Source organism: Stigmatopora nigra, chromosome 16 (assembly GCF_051989575.1).
Source record: "Stigmatopora nigra isolate UIUO_SnigA chromosome 16, RoL_Snig_1.1, whole genome shotgun sequence".
Lineage (NCBI taxonomy): Eukaryota > Metazoa > Chordata > Actinopteri > Syngnathiformes > Syngnathidae > Stigmatopora > Stigmatopora nigra.
Window position 1 is genome coordinate 11,274,315 of NC_135523.1, and position 27,891 is coordinate 11,302,205.

At 41.1% G+C, this 27,891-nt stretch overlaps 1 protein-coding gene across 1 annotated transcript in view; it reads right to left on the bottom strand.

Annotated features, from left to right (window-relative positions):
• The window catches only part of LOC144209516 (tissue factor-like), a 30,735-nt gene extending 20,024 nt beyond the window's left edge, over positions 1 to 10,711 (bottom strand). The window contains exon 1 of the mRNA XM_077735876.1: positions 10,334 to 10,711. Coding sequence (XP_077592002.1) covers positions 10,334 to 10,409 — 76 coding nt within the window. The 5' untranslated portion in view covers positions 10,410 to 10,711. The remainder of the gene's footprint in view (positions 1 to 10,333) is intronic.
• Between the last annotated feature and the right edge of the window lie 17,180 nt (positions 10,712 to 27,891).

Genomic DNA, 27,891 nt, shown 5'->3' on the forward strand with positions numbered 1-27,891 from the left:
AACCCTTGAAGCCCTTTGATTTCCCCATGATTTAGGAAGTTCGTGTGTAATTAGGTAGTAGCTTTCTTTTCCCTTTTCCGCACTTTGTTTCTTTTTCCTTAGGTTATCTTTATTTTATTTTTTCCAGAACTACACACGCAACCCACAATTTGGAGTTCAAGTAGTTTTCCAGACCATTGTACGGGACACCTACGCCCTTAGTTTTACCTGCCAGAGACTAGTATTTCACAGGGTTTTAAAGTCGGCGTCCCCAAGACGCGAGTCTCATTTCTGGACCTTCTCATGAAATGTGCCTTTCGCACATTTGGACTCACCAGAGTTGCTCTCAGATGTATCCCTTAGTTGGATTAGTTTTCAACCGTCGATAATCCAGGCGCTCCGTTGAAAATCCAGCCCACAAAGCGTTTTTAGACGCCGTGCACACGGTGTTTCCCAGATGTCGATCTGCAGCGCCCGGATTCCTTTCCAGTGTGTTGACCCCGGAGCTCGTAAGGACCAAAATGTTAGGTTCATTTTTAGTTATCTTTAAAATAATATAAAACAATACAAGGAGACATCGGGCACATCTTTGGCGTTACTTGCAAGTGAGAACCCATCTTGGCCCGTCTTTGCCCCAGATTATTCTAAAAGACCGAATTCATCTCCTGCCAATTTAAGACGTCAGATCAAAGCAATTGCAAGGTTATCAAAAAACAACTGCTGTTAGGTTTTCAACAAACACGTCTCCATTCGGCAAAACAATTCCATATTATGCGAACCAAGCGAGTATTCCCGGAGGTTGATTGATAGCCATCCGCTGGAATCTAAACAATTTAAGAGACCTTCACAGATCTTCATTGCAAAGCCAGATCAACAGTCTTCGGAGCCCAGGACTGGGTCTCTAAAAACAAAAGGGTCTCTAAAAACAAGAAATGCCCACTCAAAATGATTTGAATGAGGACATTGAATATGTGGATGTTGAGCTAAAATTAATGGAAACACTGGCATTTGATTTGGTTAAACCGGGGATCACATTTCTTATGAATGGATTTCAATTTGAATTTTTGTGTAATGCTGGAGTTCGCAAAACACTAATTAGAATGGTTATTTCCAAGTGCTAGACATACTTTGTTAATAGTACCTAAATATACTGTCAATATACTGGAATGAAAAGGCTTATTGCAGCTCAGCCTGGTTTTGTTCCCGTCCACTAGCGGGAATATGGTGTTTAAAAGACGAATAATTATATACAAAATGGCCAATTAAATGTTTTGCAGGGATTGTCACCTGCGTTTTTTATCATACTCTAGACTTGCCAAATAATGTGTCGACTGTGGGGGAGCGCTCTGTTGCTGCGGCTGCTGATTAGATAGAAATGAAACGTGGGACGCAGGATGGCCTATTTGATGATGTTACGGAAATTAAGTTGCGCGCGGAGCGCACAAGCGACAAAAATTTTTTGGGACCCCTTCCGTGAAGACATTACAATAATTGGGCTTGGGGGTGCTGGAGCAAACTTCAGGGCAAAAATGGGCTTTTGCTATGATATAGTTGTGCTTGCAGCATATGTTGATTATGGGTTATTGGCTAAATATTGTGATATAGTTGGCTATCAGAAGAAACATTAATTTGGCTTTTTATGGATTAATGAGTCTTCTTTAAAATGTGTTATAATTGTGCACAAGAAAAATAGAGAGGCGACATTTCAAGTGCTACCTCGCTGGTTTGTAAACAAGATAAGAATGCCGCTTTCACGGCGAGCGTGAAGGTCACAGTTAGCGGCTAAGGGTGCGCTTCTGTTTGAACATCTCATAATAAGAGCCAAACATGGTCTGCACGGAATGCAGGGTTATGTGATTACTTTCGCATTCATTTTTAGGGTTTTAAACAGAAATATATTTTAATATATTTATTTGATACATTTTATTCTTGTTAGCATCGGTGAGGCAACAAGAGGTGATGCGATGTTTCCATCGTGGCGGAGTGCTAACAAGTCTGAATATGTCAGTTAAGGGGTCTTGCCTGGGATGGCGGACCAGTGGAGAAGCACTATACAATTTCGTCATATGCAGCTGAGGGTATGATGACTACTAGGCTTTTTGTCAAGTCAATGATGACGACAATGCCTATGTCTGATATTTAAAGATGATAGAAAATCTGTTTAGTAAAAGTTTGATTTGGTAAAGGCTTTGGATTTGGGAATAGAGCAAAATAGCCATTTTTGAGCAATTTGTGGGTTTCAGAGGGCTGTTAAATAAAGCAAATTAGCCTTTGGGGATAAAAGAATATTAGTACTGTTTTTGACTGGTTGGATTGTTCAAAATACTTTAACAAAGGAGGTTGGCTGGTTAAAGAAAAAGAAATGTTTACAATATTATGGCATATTGTTGACAATCTGTGGGTCTTTATTAAACATTGAAAATTGTAATTAGGAAATGCCTGGTAAAAGGTTGATTTCTCTAATTTAATTATTGTAGATTTTTTTTGTGGTAACAGAGAACTATTGGGGTAGCTCTTATCTTAAGTAAACATCGTATGAGGTGATTTGCATTATTATATCTTAGGTATTGAGAGTTATTTGGTTGTTGATGATATCAGACATGAAATTAACAATGCAGAAATGGCATCAGAAAATGCATGGCATTCATCCAAATAATTTGGTAAATTGTACCTGGCTGGGGTAGATAAAATAAATTGATTTAGGATGGGCATAATTTCCCTACGACTAAAGAAACATGCAACGTTTTTCAAGTGCACAGAAGAACATTCTCCGTTGGTCTTGAGTGGAGGAAATATTCTTTGGCATAGGTCATATTGATGACTATAAGGATATTACGGATTGGATAAGCATTGATCGATTGATACAACCAATAGACATTGCTTTCTATTGTTTGAAGGGCATACAAACTAAGAGAACTTTATCTTAAAACTTATGGCATTGCAATTTTGGGGTTAATACACCTAAATGTTACAGTAATATCGATTGGCTTTAACAAGCTTAGATAAGAGGGAAAGGAACAATTCTCCAAGTTTCTAAATCTGGCTAAGAAACAGATTGTTTGTCGCTTTGGGTTTTGGGTTTTTATGTGTTGGCACATGAATTCTGGAATATTTGGGGGATGGGAATCCCATATCTAAAACAAATTTGGAAATAGGCTCTATTTGGCAATGAATGCCCAAAATCTGGTGGGGCCTTTTAATGGTATGAAACAAGTGATGACATTATGTATAGGTTCAAATAATAGCATCTCCAAATTATAAAATATCAACCTTTGGGTAATGCTTTAAGTAGATGTGTTGTCTAGGAATAAAATGGAATGGGAAAAATTCGAACGGAATGTGAGATACATTGACGACTACTAAAACAAACTTTAGAGGTGAAACTATTCTTACTAATTCTTTTTAACTATACTAATTCTGCTTACAAACAGCTAAACCAGACCTTCCAGTGTGGGGTATTCCTGGCGTCCTCGAGAATTCTTGGGTTTTCTCCAGGTACTCCAGTTTACTCCCAGAAAAAAGCGAAATTATGGATGCTAGACTGGTTGAACACTCTAAATTCCCCTGATTAAGAGTGTGAGCGTGGATGATGGTCTGTCTTTTTATGGTTTTGATTGGTTGGCCACCGAGATATAATAAATACCAAGGTGGAAAAGAATTTGGAAATTTGAAATTGATTTCTGATATTGCCAATAACCTTTTCGGGGAGGGCGTCGCAGATTGGTACATAAACAAAGACAAAAAGATGTTTTTTTTCGCAAAATGGAATTTTTGACGGGAATGCATTAGCAGTACTCCACATTTGAAACATAATGTGGAGAAACAAATAATCTGCTTTTTGGATCGGGAAATTTGGGAGCATTTAGGAAAAACTAAGAAAAAAACAAAAACATATTGGGACCTCAGCTTACCTAGCTTGAGTCATGGGAAGTCCTATGTCTCGACTGGGGGGGTAGTGGTTGGGTAATTTATAGGGTTAAGTTAATTGCAGATCTTAACCTATGCTGGGCATATCAGTGCACAATTTGAAATTCCAAAGAACCAATTGATTTATAGTGATAAGGGCACCCAAATTGTGTTAACAAAATAATTGGCTGGATGGTCAGAAGGTTCCATATTTTGTTATGAAATCACTGCCTACATAACAAGTTCAACGGGACAACAACATGGGAAATCCTATTAGTAGACTACAAAACGCCATTATTCATTGCACCATTGGTACTGGATGATACGGCTAATCTGGCTGACTGCATAAAAAGGGAAATCTTTAAGAAAACGCATTGAATTTGGATTAGCAGAAGGAGACTGTGCTTCTCAACAGGAAACGGATTGGACCAACGGTGGTGCTCAAACCTGCAGTGTAAAGAAGAAGCACTTTCACTACGTGGGAGAGGGTGGTCTCATTTGAAACGTTGAGGAGATGGGTACAATAAGCTTTCTGACTTAATAAAATGCGGGAACCGCTCCAATATTGATTGGAAAGATTATTGCTCAGCGAGCAATACCAAAAACTATAGGGAACTCTTTTATACCAGTGTCTGTTTTAGAGTGGAGGAGATACAATTGGTGGCTCGGAATTTTGGTGTGGTGGCTGGCTTCTCTCGACGACGTTGAGCCTCATCGGGGATAGTGATCCGACTTATGGGTTGGTTTGCCAAATTGCAGCACAAGTCTATTTTTCTTTGAGTTACGCCAAATACAAATATGAATAGGGTGAATAACATCCATTACAATGTCCCAAAAAAGAAATTGGATTCGCAATGAAGGAACAGCTGGCATCCACCAGTCTCACGAATGTCCCAGGGCCGCAAAAACGGCTGGTATGCTTCCGACGATTGATGTGCTCTTGATGGAGCAGGGGGCATATGCAATGTTTGAAAATGTTGCACTCAACAACACATCCCTCAATGGGTCCCTCACTTGTGCCGTTGAAGGCCTGACCCGGAACCCAACCGGAAAGGAAGAGGCACTCTGGAGTGGAACTGTCTACCTTGTGGCAGACTGGTGGGATAAGTAATGTAAACAATTGGCCTTCACCGAAGTGATATCAATAGCTTTTTGGCAAATACTTTGACCATGTGTGGGTGTTGTAGACCGGCGTAGCGTTGATACAGTAGCTCTAACAAATTCAGAATTACAAGGATTGTATTTGCTCATTTGACAGCCTACTGGTGATAACAATGATGTCCTGGAAAATGCAAATTATGGAAATGAGTTGAACGAGAATGATTTTGTTCTTCCTTTTTCAGGCCAGATATGCAAGTAAGGTGAATTCTGGTAAAGATCGAGACAAGGGACTTCCCCCAAGTGTCTTTGTATTTGCCATATAATGATTAATGGCAAACATATAATAAAAATGGGGGAATGGTGGGGTTATTCTGGGATACTATTATAAATGTGAGCATTAATCATTATATGTATTTATTAATATGTGCTTGAAACTGAGAATAACGCGCAGTATAACTGTTACCGAAGGACACTATCCCCTGAACCTGCTCCTGGCTCAAAGGACGTTTCATCGTTTTGGCCTATTCCGAGGACTATTGACCTGGCATCTCACCCAGTCCTAGGCTCCGATGGCTGTTGATCTTGGTTTGCAATGAAGATCTGTGAAGGTCTCTCAAATTGTTTAGATTCAAGCGGGTGGCTATCAATCAACATCCGGGAATACTCGCTCAGTTCGCCTAATATGGAATTGTTTTGCCGAATGGAGGCTTGTTTGTTTAAAACCTAACAGCAGATTTTTTGACAACCTTGTAATTGGTTTTGATTTGATGTCTTAAATTGGCAGGAGATAAATTCGGTCTTTTAGAATATTCTGTGGCGAAGACAGGCCAAGATGGAATCTCACTTGCAAGAAATGCCAAAGATGTGCCCGATGTCTCCTTGTATTGCTTTATATTTTATTAAAGATAAATAAAAATTAACCTAACACTAATCCTAACCACTAACCTTAACCACTATCTCCTAACCCTAATTCTAACCACTAACCTTAACCACTATCCCTTAACCCTAATTCTAACAACTAACCTTAACCATCCATAATCCCCTAGCCCGTGACGATTTAAAAATAACGTTTATAAATAAAGTAAAGAAAAGTTTGACATCTGAGTTTTTATGTCACGTTTATTCTTTTTGGGGTCTTTCCAACCGTGGAGCACTCAATGTAGGAACTGTTTCATGTGTTTAGAGACGAGCACATTTAGTACTTGCACAAGCCCAAATGTTAATGTGTTTGTGTTCTCGAGCGAATATCTGCTGTTTTTTTGCTTTAACAAAGAAAAATAAAACTCCCATCTGTGAATATCACGTTGATTCTTTTAGGGTCTTTCCAAATGTGGAGCGCTCAACGTATGAACCGTTTCGTGCGTAGTGTGTTTAGAGACGAGCACATTTAGTACTTGCACACGCCCAAATGTTGATGCGTTTGTGTTGTCGAGCAAGTTTTTGCTATTTTATTTTCTTTAATAAAGAAAAAAATAAAAACTCCCATCGGTGAATTTCCTTTGTCTTCTTTTTAATAAAAATTTTAATAAAAATGTGTGGGGTGTTGGAGTCAATGTAAGCTGTTTCCAGGCCTAAAACTGTGGCCAGTCAATGGGCATTTTAGAGTGTCCAATCAGCCTACCATGTATGTTTTTGGAATGTGGGAGGAAACCCACACAGGCCCGGGAGAACATGCAAACGCCACACAGAAGACTGGACCTGGACTTGAACCCAGGACCCCAGATCTGAGGCCGACGTGCCAACCATGCGCTCCACGGGGCCATCTCAATAAATACTGGTCTACATTTCTCTAATCCTCATTTCAATTTTATCATAAAACATAAGGTCAACACAAGGTTCGATGGGCCGCCCCAATAAATACCAGTCTCCATATTTAAAAAATCTTCATTTCAATTTTATCATAAAAAATAAGGTCAACACAAGGTTTGATGTGTAGGAGAAATGTACCGACTTTCTTGTTGAAGACCTCTTGGCTTTCCAATGACAAACTTCAGTTTTTAATATTAATTTTATTTCTGTTATTAACACCTAATTCCTTCAATAGCTCCAAAGCCATTTGTCATAGTGAGGCCAAATTAACAGCAAGTGAATGTGATATCCTTCTGTTTATCGAGCACCTTTTAGTTTTTCAATGACACACTCAATCTATTAATTGCAAATGTATTACTTTATTGCCACACATTTTCTTCAATAGCTCCCAAGCCATTTCACATATTGACACCAAACTAACAGAAGTAATGAGTGATTCATATTTTGTCACACATAAGCTGTATTTGTAAAAAAAAAAGATGGCTGAATCAAGGGTACGGCATATCTGTGCAGAAAACTTACAGCGATGCTATATTCTTTATCACCATTAGATGTAGGCAAATTAACATTTACTATTTGTTGGTTATTTTCTCTTTTGCAGAAAAAAACAACCTTTACTGAATGAAATATTAACTTCCTTATGATATTGACTCTGAATAAGTTATTTTAATTCATACAGTACCTAAGAAATACCACATGCGATGATTTTTCTTAAGATTTTTCCTTCAAAGTATAAGATCTGTACTCCTATTAAAACCAGAAATCAAACTGACAATTGTAAAATTCAATGATTTTAAGGCAATTTTAAGGGTGCGGCTTGTAGGTGGGGGTGGCTAAAATGCGAGAAAATATGGTACCTTCTGTTTATCGATCACCTTTTAGTTGTTCACTGACACACTATTAATTATTAATGTATTACTGTTATTAGCATCTATTTTGTTCTACAGCTCCCAAGTCTTTTGACGTAATGACACCAAATTTACAGAAAAGATAGTTGATTACCTTCTATTAAAGGCACACCTTTGAGTTCTTTTTAACAACACACTCAATTTATTAATTATTTGATTACCGTTATTAGCTCATACTTTGTTCAACAGCTCCCAAGTATTTTAACGAATTGACACATAATTAACAGAAAAGATCATTGATTACCTTCTGTTAATCGTACACCTTTTAGTTTTTCAATGATAATCCATTTATCAATTATTTATTTCTTACTGTTATCACCTATTTTTTTTCAATAGCTCCCAGGGTATTTGACCTAATGACCCCAAATCAATGCATGTGATGGCAGATTACCCCGTTTATTGTGCACCTTTTAGTTTTTCAATAACCCACTCCATTTATTCATTACCGTATTTTCCACATTATTAGGTGCCTCCAAAAGCCTTCAATTTTTCAAAAGCTGACCATGCGCCTTATATGGACCAATATTAATCTGCAACAGGTCTCACAACTATGGTGAGCAGTCAGCGACTCCATTTTCTCCGATGCATGCTGGGGTTTATAGTTATTTGGTCAATCCACTGGTATGAAGCTCCCCGTCATTCCGGGTGGATTGAGAAAAGAACTCTAGCTGCTAGAGTGGCCTCAACAGAGAATTCAAAGCTACACTGCGAACTATATATTACATATGGATCAATATTGAGCCGCAACAGGTCTCGCAACTACGGCAAGCAGCCACCGAGTCAATTTCCTCCATTTCCCCCAATAGACGACATACGCCACTATCTGCAGTGGATCGTAAATGCCTGGGCTGATAAATCAGTTTTATCTGTGGTTCGAGCTTTCAGGAAGGCAGGAATTATCATTCAGCTGCCAGACAATGAAAGCATCACCGACTCGATTAATGACAACTTTGATGAGATGGAGACTGGCCTGTTGGATGTCGCATTCGCCTAGCTATTCAATTCGGATACTGAAGACGCATAATTTGAGGGATTCATAGATGAGGAATGAACTGATAAAGCAAGCTTTTATGGATGCATAACTTAACTCCAGCCTCTACTGTAGACCCGTATAATGCAGTGCGGTGCGCCTTATATATGAAAAAAAATTGAAATGTGTCATTCATTGAAGGTGCTTCTTGTTATGCAGTGTGCCTTATGGTGCGGAAAATACGGCACACAGTGCTATAACTGCATGGTGACGTCATCGTTGGGATTTCCTCCCATCTCATACCGGTCAACCTCGGCCAATTACTTCCCTTATTATTGATTGTAGGTCCCCTTTATATGAGATAAAAAAAACATACAAATGCAACGTGGCACATATTTATTCACAGTGGGCGCACGTGAAAGTCTAAAATGTTTTCAAAAGTGGACAGCTTTCTGACACGCTATATTTATGTGGTGAAAAGGTGGTTGGATGAAAGGGGATATCATGCTTAAAGCATGACAATACAATAATCAGGCGGCGATGATGTCTATCTCCTACCGGTGAGCGAGACGATCCGGATTAGAGCCAAAATGGATAAAACGAAATCGGTTTTACAAAAAAACGTACTTTAAAAAAAATCCTGTTAAAAAAAAATCTATACGGCGCACACAATTTGAAATAATTAAAAACATAAAATAGGGGAAAGGTTGACAGGTATGCAATGTGCAGAAAAAAATCAATGGCGTAATTTTATTTCATTTATTTAAAGAATGACGTTTATTTGTCAAAATTGCATTTTCATATATAATTAAATTGCAATACGAAAGAGGGTCTTGAAATCCACGTATAAATTGACATGTATGCAATGTGCAGAAAAAATCAATGGCGTAATTTTATTTTATTTATTTAAAGAATGGCGTTTATTTGTCAAAATGGCATTTTCATATATAATTAAACTGCAATTCGAAAGAGGGTATTGAAATCCACTGCCCGAAGCGCTCTTCTGGGATTCGGCGGTGAGGGTAGTGCTCTGTTCACGCGCGCGCGCGCGCGCGCGCCCTCCCTCTTTGCCATAAAAGCTGAACGAAGGGGGAAACCGAAAATGAAGCGCGGCTGTCTTGACTACGGAAAGAGAAACGGCGGCTGACTTGAATGCAGGGTCTTCTTTGTTGTCTCCGTTTATCTTCAAATCCCCCAGAACCGATACCGACCGCATGGCATTGTGGGCACGATGTCAAGAGCCAACACTTGCAATAAACCAATGTTTCTCAATTTATGTTCTATATTCGAGTCCTTCAGAAAAGTGTTTCTGTGTTTTATTTAAGAATGACCAGTTATTCCATTTGATTGAGTGGATTATTACTCTAGTTATACTGTCACATTAGCGGTTAAATTAGTTTAATAAATTGACAACAATATCGCAAAGCTGAAATAATTTTTGAGACAATATATCGTCCACTAATTTTTTTTATCGCGACAAGCCTGGCCCTAAATCACCATTTTAATAATAAAAAATATCACCGTTTAAAATATGCAGGTCAACTGAGTATCGCTGTACGACAATACAATATCCACACACAAAATACAACGTGCGCTTTTTAAAACAAATATTAATTTGCATTTACATATATCAAAATAAGCGGACTTTGGAAAAACTCACCTGTGACGGAGTTTGAGGCGAGAAAGACGAGTACTTGCAGTACCACGGCTGCTATTGTTCGTTTATTCATCACCATTTTGTAATTGATCAAAATAAACTAAGGTTTATATAAAATGTGTCAAATTTAGGTTCCTCGTCGGAGTTTAGTCTGTAGTTAAAGTGTCGATTCGCCCAGCTCCTTTATACACTGTGGTCAAGACTTTCTCCACTCAGAAAATGTAGTCAAGCTCGCCGCCCCTCTTTTGGATTCTTGTTTTAATTGTGTGCATTACGGTAATGTAACGTGTTGGCTTCATTCATTTCACTGTCATTCCAGCTGTAGTATTCATCCATTGGTTCAATTTACTCGAAAGGGTTGTCGTAGCCTAACCCAGCTGACTTCGGTCGAAAGGGAGACTACACCCTAGACTGGTCGCCAGTCAGCCGTAAGGCACACAGAGAGAAAAACGACCGTACGCACTCACGATCATACAGCCACGAGAGGGAATCGACCCCCTGCCTGCTCTCACCGAAGTCAGATGAGTGAAGTTTTACACGCTATCAGCTGTGGTATTCACTTTAAACAAAACCTACACTTCTCTACTTGAGATATACTAAACAAGCTTCAGAGTCGAAGTAAATCACTCCATCAAAATCGGATGGTTGTTAATAAAAGCATTTTTTCTGGGGTTGATTTTTGAATTTTTTTCTTCTTTGTTTTTCCAATTAATTTATTTTCTGGTTGTTGATTTTTTATTAGATTTTCTTCTTCGTTTTTCCAATTAATTTATTTTCTGTGGTTGTTTTGACCAGTAGCGGTCCGTGCATTTTCATCCTGCAAAACACTTTTGCATGCTGTCATTAAATCGCTGGATAGTTCTGTGCTTTTTTTCTTCTTCTTTGCTGCCATACTCCTTGAGCGAACTCTGAAAGTGAGCACTCAACTACTATCCACCAACTGAATGTGCAATGACACTTTATTATACTTTGTATAAGGAAAAGTATGTTTCTTAAGTCACAAGCTCCTAGGTATCGCACACCAGTAGCGGGGCCCACCGTACTATTTGAGAAGCACTGGTTTAGTCTAATGATAAACAAAACGTTTTTTATCAGTGGCAAGAAATGAAGTGATGGTGTGACTGTCTAAAGCAAGAATGCATTCAATTTCTCGCAGAGCTTCTACTAAATGTACCAAATGTATAATAGATGATAACAATGGTGTCATAACCCCTACTTATCCTCATTTGTCATTTATTTTATATTTTCCGCATATCCTTAATAAATATTGGAGCTTTATTTTAAGAGGATTCATTTTTGTAAATTGGAATTAGTTGGGGCAGTTGCTGTAGTTATAAGTTGGCTTAGAAGATTCCCAGCCATGGTATGCAAACACATCTGCAAAATGTCAGTTTAGGTGTGGAAATATCTATAGAGATAATAATAGAGAATGTTGAATCCTCATACTTTCCAAAGGTCTTATTCTCTCACTCTGACAATGCTGATGGTTCCACCCCAGAGTGCTTTTTCATGTGAGTTTTTGGGTCTGCTGCAGACCATCAATGTCCCATGTGAGTGGCCCATCAGGTGACCTGCTGTTGGCTATCAAGGTGCAACATTCCAAACATTGCACATCCAGCATCTCTCACTGCCAGAAACATATCAACCTCTATTTGGGTCGGACAAGCCATCAAAGATGTGTACACCAACTGATTGCCACAAAGCCTCGATCAATTAAGATTTCCTAGTTTTTGGACATAGTTATGAATGAAATTTTTTCGTTCAGCATCTACATTTGTAGGAATTTAAAAAATAGTTTTACAACCAGATGCAATTTGGTTAGCCAATTTATACTCATCTGGTCCACCTCTGGGTATCCCAATTTCATCAACCGATGTTGGCTCAACATCTTTCCAAAAGGTGCTGTAGTGGCATGAAAGGCCAGATGAAGCGCCAAGATTCTGAGTTGCTAATTGTATATACTAAACTGTAGACGAAAAACATACTGGTAAGAGTAGTGATGTTAGGACTAGTTTGTTGTTTCTCCATTGCTTTCTCCCTGTATTCTGACGTTCATTTTCCCATTCATGTTTGTCTTTCCTGTCTTGCCGTTGGGCTCGTGCAGCTGCACATCAGTGAAAATCAGTTCCTGTTTTGTCCATTTAAAACCCACTGATTGTGTCATTTGTTGGATCATCTGCTACACTTCCCTTGCCATGAGTCTGCATTACCTCGTTTCTCGAGTCCCTGTGTTTTCCCAAGATAGGTTTGGTTTTGTGATTTGATTTCTAAATCTTTGTTATTTTCTAAGATCCTGCCTAAGTTATTAAAGTTTTGGTATGAGCACTACTTCTCTCGTCCTCGCATGATTCCCGGCAATTGGGTCCTATTCCTCGTAACCTCGCCTTGACGTCTCCCCAAAGACCTAATAGAAAAATCCAACCCGCATGGACCCAGCAGGAAGCTACCGACGCTCTCTTCGACCCCAACCACCCATACACCCCCGATTACCGGCCCCATCCCTCACTCCGTCGCTCCTGGATACTCGCTGGACTAGGTGAGAATAACCGAATTCCATCGCCCCCTGTTCATCGCCCTAGTTATCTGCTTTCGGACTCCAGCTATTCATTTCCTCAACCCAGTGAGAATCATCAGCCTCCATCGCCCCCTGTGGATCACTCCAGCTATCTGTGTTTGGATTTTTCTGATTGTGAAGATGTTCATGAACTAATAAATTAGTGTGCTTGAGATTGGGACTCGGACTATGATTGCCTCAGCCGATTCGGACTTCTCCGATTACTCCGACCTGGATTCCCCGTATCGGCTGGTCATCTACAATGGGCCACCACGTGGCGGCCGGCGGGGAGGCTCAGGTAGGAGTTCGAACACCAGCCGTCTTGTCATTTTGGGAAGGCGCAGCTGTGAGATTGTTTCCCATGTGGACTGGCCATCTACAATGGGCCAGCACATGGCGGCCGGCATTCTACGCCGTCCTCCTGGAGGATGCGGCGAGCGCCGCGCCGTATGGAGAAGTGGAAGTAGGGGCTGGACGCTCGAGCCCTATGTTAGCTCCTCGCTCAACCTCTCCCATCCAAGCTCCTCGCTCGACCTTGCTGAGCTTTCCGCATCCCCATGCCGGCTGGCCTGCCAGTGGCACCCGTGCCGAAGCCACGCACAAGATTCCCCATGCCGGCTGGCCCGCCAGTCGCACCCGGGCCAAAGCCACGCCCAAAATTCCCCGTGTCGGCAGGCCCGCCAAGTTCCTGCCCACCCAGAAGCGGCAGTGACTCTGGACGAGGGGTTCGGCGGCGGCGACCCTCCAGGCCCATGATCTTTCTTTGGAGAAATTTAAACCATTCCATGGGCAATCTAGTGGGAATTGATCTCACTTTAAATATCATGGCCATTGATTTGCGATGCGGTGTGTCAGCTTCGACAAAGTCAAAGTCTTTTTTCCGACTTTACTGTTTATGACGACACATTTTGAAGGAAAACAACAGAGGACATGGACATGTCAGGAGATTTATTTGAGACACTTGAAGTCTTGTGTCAAAATTTAAATGGTGTAAAATTGACAGGGTGAAGTAGGTGATGTTATAAATGAGTGCAGGTGTTAAGGTTAAAAGGGACTCATGCCGCTTATGACGCGCGAAGCATGCGTAAAACACGCAGCGATGACGTAATGGGCACGCGCAAAACACGCAGCGATTACCTAATGGTCATAGACCTGGGTATAGTATAAAAACGGGCTATTCAGACATTTTTCTAAGTTGGTTTGAAATACAACAAAGGACCTGTCTGATTATTTCACCCGTCTTTTAAAGGTATGTTGCTTTGTTTTGAATATCGATTGAGTGTGAGATGTGCAAGAGGCAATAGTAGCATGTGAGAAAGAACGTAATGCTTAGTGATGGTTGTTTACTTTTTTATGTGTGCGCGTAAATGTGTGAGTCTCGGGTATTGTTTACAGCAAGCTACCTTCGGCCGCTAGTTGTTTACTTTTTCATGTGTGTGCATGAATGTGCGAGTCTCGGGTGTATTGTTTACAGCTGGCTACTTTCGGCCGCCGTTATAACGATAGCATAATAGTTATGCAGTATATGACGGCCGGAACAAAAGGTAACAAGTTTCTATACTCATAAGTTATAATCGTTTTTGCAACAAGTACATTGTTTGGATTATAACGGGTTGTTAATATGTTACTATGTATATATTCGGGTAATATTGTATATTATGTTTTGTGTGAATTGCTTTGGTATAACTAAAGTTGGTTTGAAATACAACAAAGGACCTGTCTGATTATTTCACCCGTCTTTTAAAGGCGAAATACTGATACCCCGTAAATTCAGGGGTACAACATAAAGCAATAAACACATTAACCATATCACGCAAAACTTAGGAACATTATGAGTTGTTCAATTTCTTTGGTAGGAACATTTTGAGTTTACAATAGCCAATATCCTTAATAGGAAGCTTTTATCAGAAACTGGACTCCACGTGGTCGTAGTAGTGTGTAATATTTGCCTTATACAACCATTTGATGAAAGCAGGCCTCTCTCAATTTTACTGCAAATGACAAGAATCATATTGCGATATTGTCACTGTTGACCATTTTTAACCTGGTTTCATCAGTGTAATACATCACTCACAACCTGTACACATTTCATAATATATAATCCAATATTTAAATCACAAATTTCCGTAGATGCTTTGTTTGTGTATTGTTAGTAACTTTGTATTGTAGACCATTTATTTCTCTCTTTTTACTTGTACAGTGGTACCACGACATACAAGCACCCCGACATACGAGCATTTCGAGATACGAGTACAATTTCGAGCAAATGATTATCTCTAGATAGGAGAAAAATTCCGAGATACGAGAAAGCCAGGTGGCTAAGACATAAGAGACTATTTATCATTGTATCACACTTCTTTTGTGTATAACAGATATCTACAAGCACTGGGCGGCGCATTGCATTTTCCTGTGTTCCCCCCACCCCCCGTTAGTCAATGCATAATGCAAAGTGAACTACAATGGATCCAAGGCAATAAGGTGAAATTAATAGTTGTGCAAAGAAAAGGTGAACGTTGACAAGCAATATTGAGCGTGAAATAATTGAAAAATAGTGAGAGTGGAGTACGTTTCACAGAGCTTGCTTGGCAATACGAGGGGAATATGTCAACTATATGCACCATTCTGAAGCAGAAGGACGCAATTAAGGAGAAGAGGCCTACGAAAGGACTAACTATAATTTCGCCCCGGCGCAGTGACATTCATGACGAGATGGAGAGCCTTCTTTTATTGTGGATAAAAGATAAACAGTTAACAGGAGATGGCGTGACCCAGTGAATTATATGTGAAAAAGCCAACGGAATTTACATGTATTTAATAACAAAGTAAGGATCTGAAAACGGAGAGCCTTCAACACCTTAAAAATCCTGTTAAAGCGAGTCATGGCTGGTTCGAAAATTAAAAAAAAAAGATCTGGAACACACTCGGTTATAAGACACGGGGAAGCAGCAAGTTCCAATTCAAAAGCTGCGGTGGAATTTATTAACACATTTACCTCGATTATCACTCAGGAATGGTACATCCCCAACAAGTTTTCAACTGTGACGAAACTGGTGTTTTTTCATTAAAGAAGATGCCCAGGCGGACATTCCTCATACCAGGGAAGGCCCTATCAAGGGTATGAACCTATCCTGGCTACAAAGGATATCAAAGACATGCCAGCGAAGTGGCATGTCTTTGATCTCATGGCATGTCTTTTGATCTGTCTTTGTCTCACCCCTCTCTGTCCGTCTCTCTCTCTCTCCCCCCCCTGTGAAATCGGTCCAATTTTAATATACTATTAAACACATTTTATTACTATTAAACCACTAGTTATGTGTTACTTTGTTAATAAATGGCGAATAAGAAGAAATAAATATTTTTTTTCCAATCCAATATCCTGTTTTTGGTGTTTTTTTCAGAGGGTTGGAAGAAATACATTTGTTTTTAGTTCAATTCAATGGAAAACGTTTGTTCGAATTACGAGAATATCGACATTTGAGCTCAGTCCCAGAACAAATTAAGCTCGTATCGCCAGTTATCACTGTATTTAGTTTAGTATTTTCCACTTTCAGTGACGTGGTTGTATATGGAATGTTTGAACTTGCCCAGGAATGTGGATGTATTTTTGTGTTGATATGTGAGTTACTGGGAGGTTACTGAGTAGATCAAAATCACTTACAATGTTCCCCTCATGCAAAATTTTAATCTATCTGTGATAACACTAACTCTAAATATTTTTAAAACTATCATGAACATAGATCCGTTATTGAGCATGTCTACATTATTACAAAATCAAATGACTCTTCCAGTTTTGCACCTGCGATGATGGAATGTAATAAAACAGGCATGAACATGAATTGCAACAATTACGTTCTGACTTGTCTTTCAAGCAAAATGAAAAAGAATGTAATGAGTTGGCCAAGAGTGGCATGGGTAAAAGTGGCTGACCATTTAAGAAGGAAGTGAGACTATTGCACAAAACCAGAATAAAGGTTTGTGCAGATATTAGTCCTCCTAGATCAGGGGTCGGGAACCTGTTGATGGCGAACCATGTGTCTCTTTTGATTGGTGTATATGGCTCTCCGCTAACCTGTAGGATAAAATGTGTAAACTACTGGTGAGAAAGCTGAGTCCAAAATGCACCAACCAATAAGAGTCCTTTGTGGCACATCAATATGTTCGTAACACTACCTCACGAGGGAGAGACAGAGGGAGGGAGAGAGGATGAGAGTGAGAGAGGGAGACAAAGTGAGAGAGCGAGAGGGAGAGAGCAAGAAGGAGAGACTGAGAGAGAGCGAGACCTGGAGAGCGAGAGCGCAATCGAGGGGGAGGGATCCAGGGCGAGGGACTTAGGAACATTATGAGTTGTCCAATTTCCAAGATCTAGAGTTTACAATAGCCAATATTTGCCTTATACAACCACTTGACGAAAGCGAGAGAGCGCACAAGAGAGCGTGAGAGCCAGAAAGTGATAGAGCGTGCAAGACAGCAAGAGAGGGAGAGCGACAGCAAGAGAACGAGTGCGAGAGATTGAGAAATACGCATACATCCATACTCCTTTTTCTTGAACAAATACTGCTGTTGTTGTTGTTGTTGTTGTTTTGACACTGTTAAGACGATTGTCAAATTCAATTACTACGTCATCCATCAATGTTGTCATTAGTCCCCTTCTGAGTGGCCCGTCATGCCATCTTAACGGCCCTATCTATGGCCTGAAGCCATCATAATGGTGGTTCATTTTTTTATTCCACAGAGTCGGGGTGTCTTCGTCCACATGAGTTCCGAACCATGGAAGATGGAAGCTTTGGGCGGTGAACAACGGCATATGCACATCGGAGGTCAAGCAAATGTGGCAATGCTTTGTGGAGAAGAAAAGTTGCTGCAACGTGCAGCGCTGAAATCTGGAGAGCAGCTGCTACAGCTCGGAACTCTTTACCTCACGGAAATTATTTCTTTGCAGCATACAGATTGTTACAACACACGTGCATCTCCAGAGGTGAAATGCGTTAACTCCATTTCTCCTTTTTAGCCGCACGGCGAATCCCATTAACAATAAAATGGTTCCTATAGCTGCGTTATGTACAACTTACTGCCACAGTGTATATTTATTTAGGCCACAATGCTAATTCTCTTACATATCAAGAAACATCAACAATCGTGAACAATCTCACACTAAACACCACGAAAACTAAGAAATAACTTTCGCAAACGCAGCACAAATCTGGCCCCACTCCTCATAAATGGAGTATGCGTAGTGAGGGTCCAGTCCTACAAATTCCTGGGGATCCACATCACGGATAGCTCTCCTGGTCTACCAACACCACGGCAGCGGTGAAGAAGACCCAGAAGCGACTCAATTTCCTGAGGGTACTCAGGAGGAACAATTTGGACACTAAGCTTCTGGTAACCTTTGATAGAGTCTGTAAAGAATCCTGGGATACTGCATTACAGTGTTTTAGGCTGGAAACACGGCAGCAGACAGAAATGCCATGCAAAGAGGGATCAACACTGCCGAGAAGATCATAGCTGCTCTCTGCCCTCCCTGGATAATATAGCCAGCCTACACTACCTCAGCAGAGGGAAACAAAGTTGGAAACCTTCACGAGGTGTCTCCTGAGAGGCCTCTCGCCGCAGCCTGCAAATTCCAACAAATACCACTCAGAGCTGCCAACAAGGAACGTGGCACCCTACGAGATATTCGACTGCCCCTCACCTCCGACTACCCCCCGGATGAACTAATCCGCGTTCCAGTGGTAGCTCTAGCGCTGTCTGAGGGTAATCCTCAGGCGCTTGATGTGACTCAACAACAACAACAACCTCAGCAGACCCGGGAATATTGTTAGGGACCCAGACCACCCTGGTCACAACCTGTACCAGCTGCTATCCTCTGGCAGACGCTACAGGTCTCACAAAGCACGGACAAATAGACTTGGGGACATTTTTTCCCACAGATATCAGAACTCTAACCTTGCATTAACACAACACACAATCCCTCCCGTGCAATAACTTCGGGGTCTCCAATAACAATGTGCAATATTTTAGGTTGTACAATATTTTAGAATTTACCGTGCCAGAATGGGACTTTTTAAATTACTTATTTTTGCTTTTTTTCCTGGGAAAACACACTTTGTGGAGTAGCACCACAAATTTTGTTATATGCAGCTGTGTATGATGACAAAGGCTTTCGATTTGATTTGATTTTTAGTCACATTATGGCGCAGTCCTCTTTTTGCGACCTTAAAAATCATTTTAAATTAGCACCGGTGCTTGCCCACCCAGAACCTGCATTAGTGACCTGAGATTTACTCAACAAAATGATAACAAGCATTCTTTGCAGCCAGGATAGACTGATTTTTCGGCTCCAGGATGGGGAGAAAAATTCAACATGAAAGATTTAATAGAAAATACATGAAGGTGGTAATGGAGACAGTGTTTTGGGTTTTAATAGCATAAACAAAAGAGTGAGGTACGGTAATACCTTGTCACGAGTGTCCCAATTTACGAGGAATTTGGGATACGAAGAAACACCTCCCTTATAGCACTACAAAGGGCGAATAGGCAATGCGGGTTCCCCCTCACATGGGCTCACCACCTGTGAGAGGGGCGAAAAAAGGCAAGTGAGGCGACAGTTGGGTGGCGGCGGTGTCAGAGTTTGGGCCGCGTAGCCAAGACTAAGTCGGATCCGTTTCCTGTGGGGGATGGACTCCGCCAGGGCTGCTTGCTCTATGTCACCGATTCTGTTCACCATTTTTATGGGCAGAATATCTCGGCTCAGCTGTAGCGTAGAGGGGGTCTGGTTTGGTGGCCTCAGTGTTGCATTCCTGCTTTTTGCAGATGATGTGATTCTGTTTGCTTCATCAGGCCATGATCTCCAAGTCTCGCTGGAACGATTCGCAACCGAGTGTGAAGCAGACAGAATGAGAATCAGCACCTCCAAATCTGAGACCATGGTGCTCAGTCGGAAAAAGGTGGCGGAAGTGGAGGAGTTTAAGTATCTTGGGGTATTATTCACGAGTGAGGGAAGGATGGAGCGGGAGATTGACAGACAGATCGGGGCAACTGTCAGCGGTGATGCGGTCCATCGTGGTGAAGAAGGAACTGGACAAAAAGGTGAGCTTCTCTAATTACTGGACAATCTACGTTTCCACTCCCAACTATGATCACGAACTGTGGGTCATGACCGAAAGAACAAGATCCCAGATACAAGCGGCTAAAATGAGTTTCCTCTGCAGGATGTCTAGAGTCTCCCTTAGAGATAAGGTGAGAAGCCTGGTCATCCGGTAAGGGTAAAGCCGCTGCTCCTCCGGATCAAGAGGAGCCAGATGAGTTGGCTCGGGCATCTGATCAGGAAGCCCTTTAAACGCCTCCTTTGGGATGTGTTCCGGGCACGTCCCACCGGAAGGAAGGCCACCGAGCCGACCTCGGACATGCTGGGGAGCTTTCCTGGCTAGCCCGGAATGCCTTGGGATACTCCCGTAAGAGTTGGATAAAGTGGCTGGGGAAAGGGAAGTCTGGGCTTCCCTGCTGAAGTTTCTGCCCCCGCAACCTGACTTTGGGTAAAGCAGAAGATGAGATGTGATAGACAGACACAAACAGGGCAGACATAGTAAACCTTCTTGTTCTGTTCTCAAAAGTACATCCTTTATTTGCAACAAGCAGGGGGTCCGGCTTCGCCGATTCCACATGGTTGTTTAGAACCAAAATATAATTGTTGCGCTATTAAAAAAATCTCTTTTGAAAAATGGTGGTTTAACAAATAAAACATTAAATTTACACACTATGAGAAAGTGGAAAAAATGCAATCACAGGATCCAACAGCTGTTTCTGGCCACCATAAAAAAATTCAACTCCCTACTTGCACGTAACATGTACTTTGTTCCATAGCTCCCAAACCATTTGATAGATTGAGAAAAAAATTACAGAAAAGATACGACATTTTTTAGGTCAGCATCTTCTGTTTATCGAACACCTTTTAGTATTTCAAACACAGACTCTGTTTATTAATTATTAATATACCGACGCCTTCTGTCTGGATCAATCCAAACCTCAAAAACTTTTATAGCTCTAAAGCCTTTGTTGCAGCGACAGCTGTGCCACATAAAAACCCCATACAATTGAAATATCATTTAGGAATATAGCCATATTTTACAAACCAACAATCTTTTTTATTTGTACACAAAATCCATCCTTTCCATATTCACCAAGCACCTAATGCGTTATTCTTTTCTATCGCCAACGAAGCTAATTGTTAGAGATTACAGTAATGTATAGTGACATCTAGTGGGTCATCACTTTAACATGTTCTCAGTTCAACCCATAATGCTTTGCGCAGTTGTTTGTATTTATTCAAATAAAGACACAATCTGAAACATGGTATCAGAAGTGTATGGCTAAAAATGGCAATGGCAAACAATGCAATTCTGGTGCCGAAGGGCATGCAGATGTCCGGGGATTTGGCAAAGAACTGGGATGTTTTTCTGGCTGGATTTGAGGACTTTGTGTTAGCCACAGGGCTGTACAAGAAACCGGACAAGGTGCAAGCTGCCGCCCTGAGACGGCTAATGGGTAACGAGTGCCTCCATGTATATGCATAACGTGGTATTGACGGATAACCAAAGGAAATACCCAACTGCCATCTTGAATGTGTTGGGGGAGTATTTTAAAACTGCAAGAAACGTGATTTATGAGAGAGATATATGTTCGGTTGCTGCAAACAAGAGACTGATGAGCCAATAAGCATTTTTTTTAACAAGGCTAAAGGAAAGAGCTACATCTTGTGAGTACCGTGGGTTAAAGGATGAGATGATTTGTGACAGGCTCATGCTCGGAGTTGCAAGTGAGGACACTCGAAGGCGCTTGCTGCGTGAGCGAGACCTCAAGTTGCCAGCGGCAGTGGAAATATGTCCGCTTGCTGAGCTGACTGAGAAACGCATAAAAAACATGTAGAGCCCGCAAGTACAAGTGGACAGTGTGTATGCAGCAGAGAGGCAGACTGGGAGATATAGAATGCTGGATAGGAGAAGAGAGCAGTTGGCTTGCAAATACTGCGGAAAGTGGGCGAAAGCAAATGGGACAGACGGATGGATGGCCATCCTCCACTGGTGCAACACGCCCACAGAGGGGATAGGCAGTAGCTGCGCCCAGCGACCAATGACAAGGAGGTTCAAATCCTCTCTACCAGTTGCATACAGCCCACTGCAACCACATGTGGTGGTTGGAGTGACTGACAAGTTGGTGTGGAAACGGCGATTGGCGAAATCGACCTACGACAGTTCCGCCAAAGACCTCCCAGAGCTAAATGTGGGAGACCAGATCAAAATGAAGCCGCTCTCGGGTGACCGCACGGAGAGATGGCCATTGGGGCAATGCATTCAGAAATTTGCTCCTTGCTCACTCGTGGTGGATGCTCACGGCACTCTCTACAGGCGCAACCACATGGATCTATGAGTGGTAGAGCGCTCAGCGCAAATAAAGGGTCCGGAACCTGAGCCGGGGCAGAGACAGCCCATGGGTCAGGCCATGGGGAATCGCACCGTGCGGAAAGCCCAAGCCCCCCAATCAGTCTGGCTCCTCGCAGCCAGTCTACACTTAGCAACAGGACGATGCCAGACACCGGAGAGACGCAACGACTCACCAGGCCAGGCAGTCTACATAGGGTGTGGCCGCCTCTCACGGCCACCATCTAAACTGAATTGGCGATCATTAAAGAGCATACATGAAAAACATGGGTCCGACTCGGGTGTACGCTGCACGTTGCCCTTACTAAGTCCAGACACACGCAAACATACACAATGACAACGCACACACGAAGAAATTGCACTCGAGACTTTGGTTTATTGTAGGATTACTGTTGTTTGGTTGATTAATTGTTTAAAAAAAGTCATTTTGATGTAAGAATAGTTTAAAGTTACAGAACAGTAATCTAAAGAAAGGAAGATGTCACAGATTACAGTTATGTATAGTGACATCCACTTTAACATGTTCTCAGTTTGACCCATAATGTTTTGCGCTGTTGTTTGTATTCATTCAAATAAAGCCACGATCCGAAACACTGATGCTGAAAGTCGAGCCTATCCTGTCGTATTTCTGGCAGACGTTTTTATTTGATTAAGTGCTGAAAATGTTCGTACCCAGTTGTTACAGGCTTGCTTGCTTCGGAGTTGTCTGACCTTTCTTAATGATGTCCAGCTTTTTTCTTTAAAAGACCGTCTTGAAAATGGCTTTGACAGTAAATCTGCAAACAAATCCATTTCTTCTACTCCTTCCGCCATTGCGGGTTGACAAAATCGCTATTAACTCAACACAACAATATATTTGCTCGTGCAGTTCGTTCCAGATAGTTTGGTAGCTCTGGCTAGTCCATCTATCACTCAATCATCGAAATCTGATTGGTTAAAGCAACAGTTTTATCAACGTTTTAGGCAGCAGAGCCTGTAGAACTAAATGTGATGGCCTCAAGGCAGATTTCTGACCGAGGCAACAAAGAATGGCTGAAATGTGAATGGTTACATGCCTAAATATAAAAACACCCTGAAAGCAGGGGAAAAACAATGAAAGGAAGCTGACAGACAATTTGGAATTATTTAATAAGTATTCATGGTCAAGACATAATAAACATCAGTCTGTGATTTAGAGATTTTTTAGGTCAGCAGAGGGCCCTATAGGCCCTGACGGTCCACCACTGACTGTTAGCACCTAATATCTTCGATAGCTCCCAAAAAATTTGACGTATTAGCACCACATTTACAGAAAAGATAGGTATTTACCTTCTGTTTAACGAAAACCTTTTAGTTTTTCAATTAAATATTCTATTTATTAATTATTAATTTTATACTGTTATTTGCACCTATTTTGTTCAACAGCTCCCAAGCCAAAAGACATTTTGACACCAAATTTAAAGAAATATCGGTACTTACCTCCTGTTTGACAAACATATTTTGGTTTTTCAATAATAAGTTCCATTTATTAGTTATTAATTTATTACTGTTATTAGTACCTGATATCTCCAATAGCTCCCAAGCGTTTAGATGTATCGGCATCAAATTTACAGTAAAGATAGGTAAGAACTTTCTGTTTAACGAAAAAAAATGTTTTTTTTATAACACAATCCAATTATGAATTATTAATGTATTGTTAATAGAACCTAATATCTTCAATAGCTCCCAAGCCATTTGACTTACTGATGTGACAGGCTAAAGTGTGTAAGTTATAAATGATAGAGGGTCACATGCTAAAAGTGTTTAAGTTATAAATGATTGCATGTGTGATGTAAAACTAGTTTTGGGATTGGATGTTTATCAGTCTTCGATTATTGATGCCTCCAGCCAATTGGCAAGAGTATGGATCGGTATTCGATTGTTTATGTCTGGGTACACTTAGCTGAAACGCAGGGGACTTTCAGGCATTACAGTAAAAGTTGGCTTGAAGATAACAACAACTGACCTGTAATTATCTCCCCCTGTGTTTAAAGCAATAATTGCACATGCGGGGTACAACACTGACACCAAATTAACAGAAAAGATAGCTAATTACCTTCTGTTCATCGAACACCTTTTGGTTTTTAGTAGCACATTGTTACGACTCCCCCTGGGGTATGATATACCAGGGAGTCGCAACTATCACAGCAGACAGGTTCGGTCAAAGATGAGTTCGGACACACATTGCAAGTAGCCTTCAGTTATTTTTATTTACAATAAAGTCAATAAAACAGACTACGGGATAACATAGGGGAAGCACGAGATATTAAAGTGGCACCCTCAAATAAACACGGTAAAACCCCCTCCCAGACAGGTGTCCAAATGAACACCCACAAAAATACAGGAAATAAGACCGAAGGATGCCACTGTTAAACTGATGTAATATAATCTAGACAGGGGAATAACTGTGTCTAAATGCACAAACTATATGTATACCCATGGTGTCTAAACTTATCTCAAGTCCCCCTATGCAACCCAAAATCATTAACAACTCATACAAAATATAACAGAGTAACATACTCACAAGCCTGCAACTCAGCAAGGCATCAAGGACAAGGGCAAAGGCCAGGGCAAGGGCCAAGGGCAAGGGCCAGGGCAAAGGGTGAACTGACAACTGAAAAGGCTTTAAATAAGGGCAGGAGGGATGATTGGGGAATTAATTACAGCCGTGTTGGCCTGGGCAGGGCTCTGTCACAGGGGTGGAGCCAGAGCTGCAGATAAGCACACCTACATAGTGGGTGTCCAGGCTGCCAGCCGTAACACACATTCAAATTATTAATGATTAATTTATTACTGTTATCAGCACCTATTTTGATCGATAGCTCCCAAGCCGGTGGACATATTGACACCATATTTACAGAAAAGATAGGTAATTACCTTGTGTTTAATGAACACCTTTTAGTTTTTCAATAACACATCCCCTTTATTAATTTATTATTATTATTATTATTATCTAATATTTTTAATAGCTCAAGAGAGCAGCAAGCATATTTCAGGTCAGGCATCCTCATCGATAATACGTGCAAATGCTTAGCTTGAGTTTACACACTTAGAAGAGGGAAGAATGCCTTTGGGGAATTGCAATAAATGGTCATTAATGTCCACCCTCCTTCCAAGCAAAAATCTAAAAAGGTGTATTTCCTCTTTCTTTATGCATGATTTGTAGATGTCTAACGGCAAACTTGAGGTACTACCTAATGAACTGTTGACTAAGATAGTCCGTTGGAAGATTGTCCTACAAGACTTGCCCAGAAGGGCTGCCATTATTTGGTTCCAACTTCAACCTGAAAACAAGGAATTAGGCGCCCACTACTTGGGGTTTCTATGGTAGAGGCCCTGGATTGACTCTCCAGCCAATCTATCCAATTCATCTTGTTTGACTAACAATGTCAGGAAAAATGATTTATTTTCTGAGAAATTGTTTGAATCAATTCAGGGAGAGAATTTGATGCTTAATAGCACATGCATTGTTAGGATTGGCTTGTTATTTTTTCCAATGCTTTCTCCGTTTGTTCTTATGTTTGTTTCCCTACACTTGTTTGTGTCAGGAGTGGCTGGATTGCCTCTCCTGGCATGACGTCACGATAATTATCAGCTGTGGCTCATTACGTGATTAGATTATTTTTGGTATTTAAGCATTATGGTTTTCTGTGGACGCGGTCGGATCGTTCTGGTTTTTCCTCGTAGTCATTGCCGTTTCCATTGACGCCACGCCGCATGTTCATTTCGTTTGTCAAGAGAGATCAATTTAAGTTGTTATGTTATGTTACTACGTTTATTAAATCAACCTACAAGAGCAACAGATCTGCCTTCCCATTTCCATTTACTTCGGCGACTCTGCATCTGGGTTCAACTTCTCCACCGATCGTGTCGCACTACGCGGCGCGATCGTAACAGTTTGTCCCTCGCATCTTGCCGTTGCTTTCGCGCAGATGCGTGTTATTTATAATATGTTCCTGTTTTGTATTCAAACCCTACTGATTGTAGTCATTTGTCGGATCGTCTGCTTTATTTGCCAAGCCATGTTTCTACGTTGTCTCGTTCCTCGCTTTACCCGTGTTTTCCATAGTTGGGTTGGTTTCTTATTTTTCGCCAAGTTCCTTGTTACTTTCCTTGCCTCCTGCTTAAATTATTCAAGTGTTCGTTTGAGCACTACTTCCCTCATCCTCCCCTGCTTCCCTGCGATTGGGTCCTATTCCTCATGTCCTCGCCTCGACGTCTCGCAAAAGACGTAACAGGCATTGTTGTTGGCAAGCAAGTGGTGGAGAAGCCTCAACCTTGACTCTGGAACAGAGTGAAGTGTACATAATAAGTTTAAAATCTCCACATTTCACTAACACTTAAATTGCATCATATTTGTATAATGACAATTAAGGCATTTTCATCAATAGAACATGGAGCTGTTGACGGTGCCATTTCGTAACAAATTGGAAAGGTGAAAGACATTGTGTTATATTTTCCCTATAATGGATGTTTTTGCATACAGGACACAGCATTTAACACATGTTGAGGACAGAGAGCTTTTGAACCAGAAGGACATCGAAAACTTTTGAACTCGCTTCTGGATTCACTGTGGCCTCAGGGGCTTACCAATGTGGATTTTTCCTCCACAGAAACGACAATCACATTTGAGGTAAAGCCGACTGTTTTTATTGGCATTGCCCCGTAATCAGGTCAAAGTGAATTGGCTGAAGGTATTGCAGAGAGGCCCAAAGGATTGGCGGAGGCTATAACCTTTTTGCCAGTGGAAAAAGGTCAAGACTGTTTAAAATTCAGTGTAGCATATGATCACAGAAATAACACAAATATATGTTTTAAGCAACCCATACTGTTGTGGGATCTAATCCATATACATTCAATAACTTCGGATCAGAGGAAGCACACGGAGAGTCGGCTTGATGGGAATTACCAGACTTTAGCTGAAGGAGGGGGTCAGAGTGGCCAGCGCTGGGAGATGTGTCCATCCCCCACCCTGACCAGTTCGAATCCTTAGCTACCCCCAACAGATAAGCTAGTTTTATTAACAGAGGATCATGTGACATAAGTACAAACTTTAGGCAGGAAAAGGTGAACAAAGAAATAGGCATGTCACGGTATTTTACTCGCCCCTAACTCATAAGTGTCATGATGGAAATTTCCACTAGGCTATGCAAAATTCTATCCTAGTGACTACACTAAATAAAAGTATAACGAATACATTCTATACTCCACAACTGTGTTGTCACAGCTGGGTGATTTGGGGTACATGAACTCCCCCCAAAAACTGACAGATTCACCAAAACCAGTTTAGCTGTTTGTATGCAGATTTGAGGTGGCAACAGTTTCACCTCTAAAGTTTGTTTTAAATTTCCCTGTGGCCCGCTCTATCATCTCACGTACTCAAATCCAATTCACAGCTGTCATGACCTAATGACCCACTATTAGTTTTTGGATCCCAATTCCCTCTAATAGCATGCCAATCTTTTAACGCGGCCATCCAAATTTGCTGTGTTTTTACTCCACCCAGGTGATAAGACCTAATGTCCTCCATTCCTTTTTTATGCGACGTGACG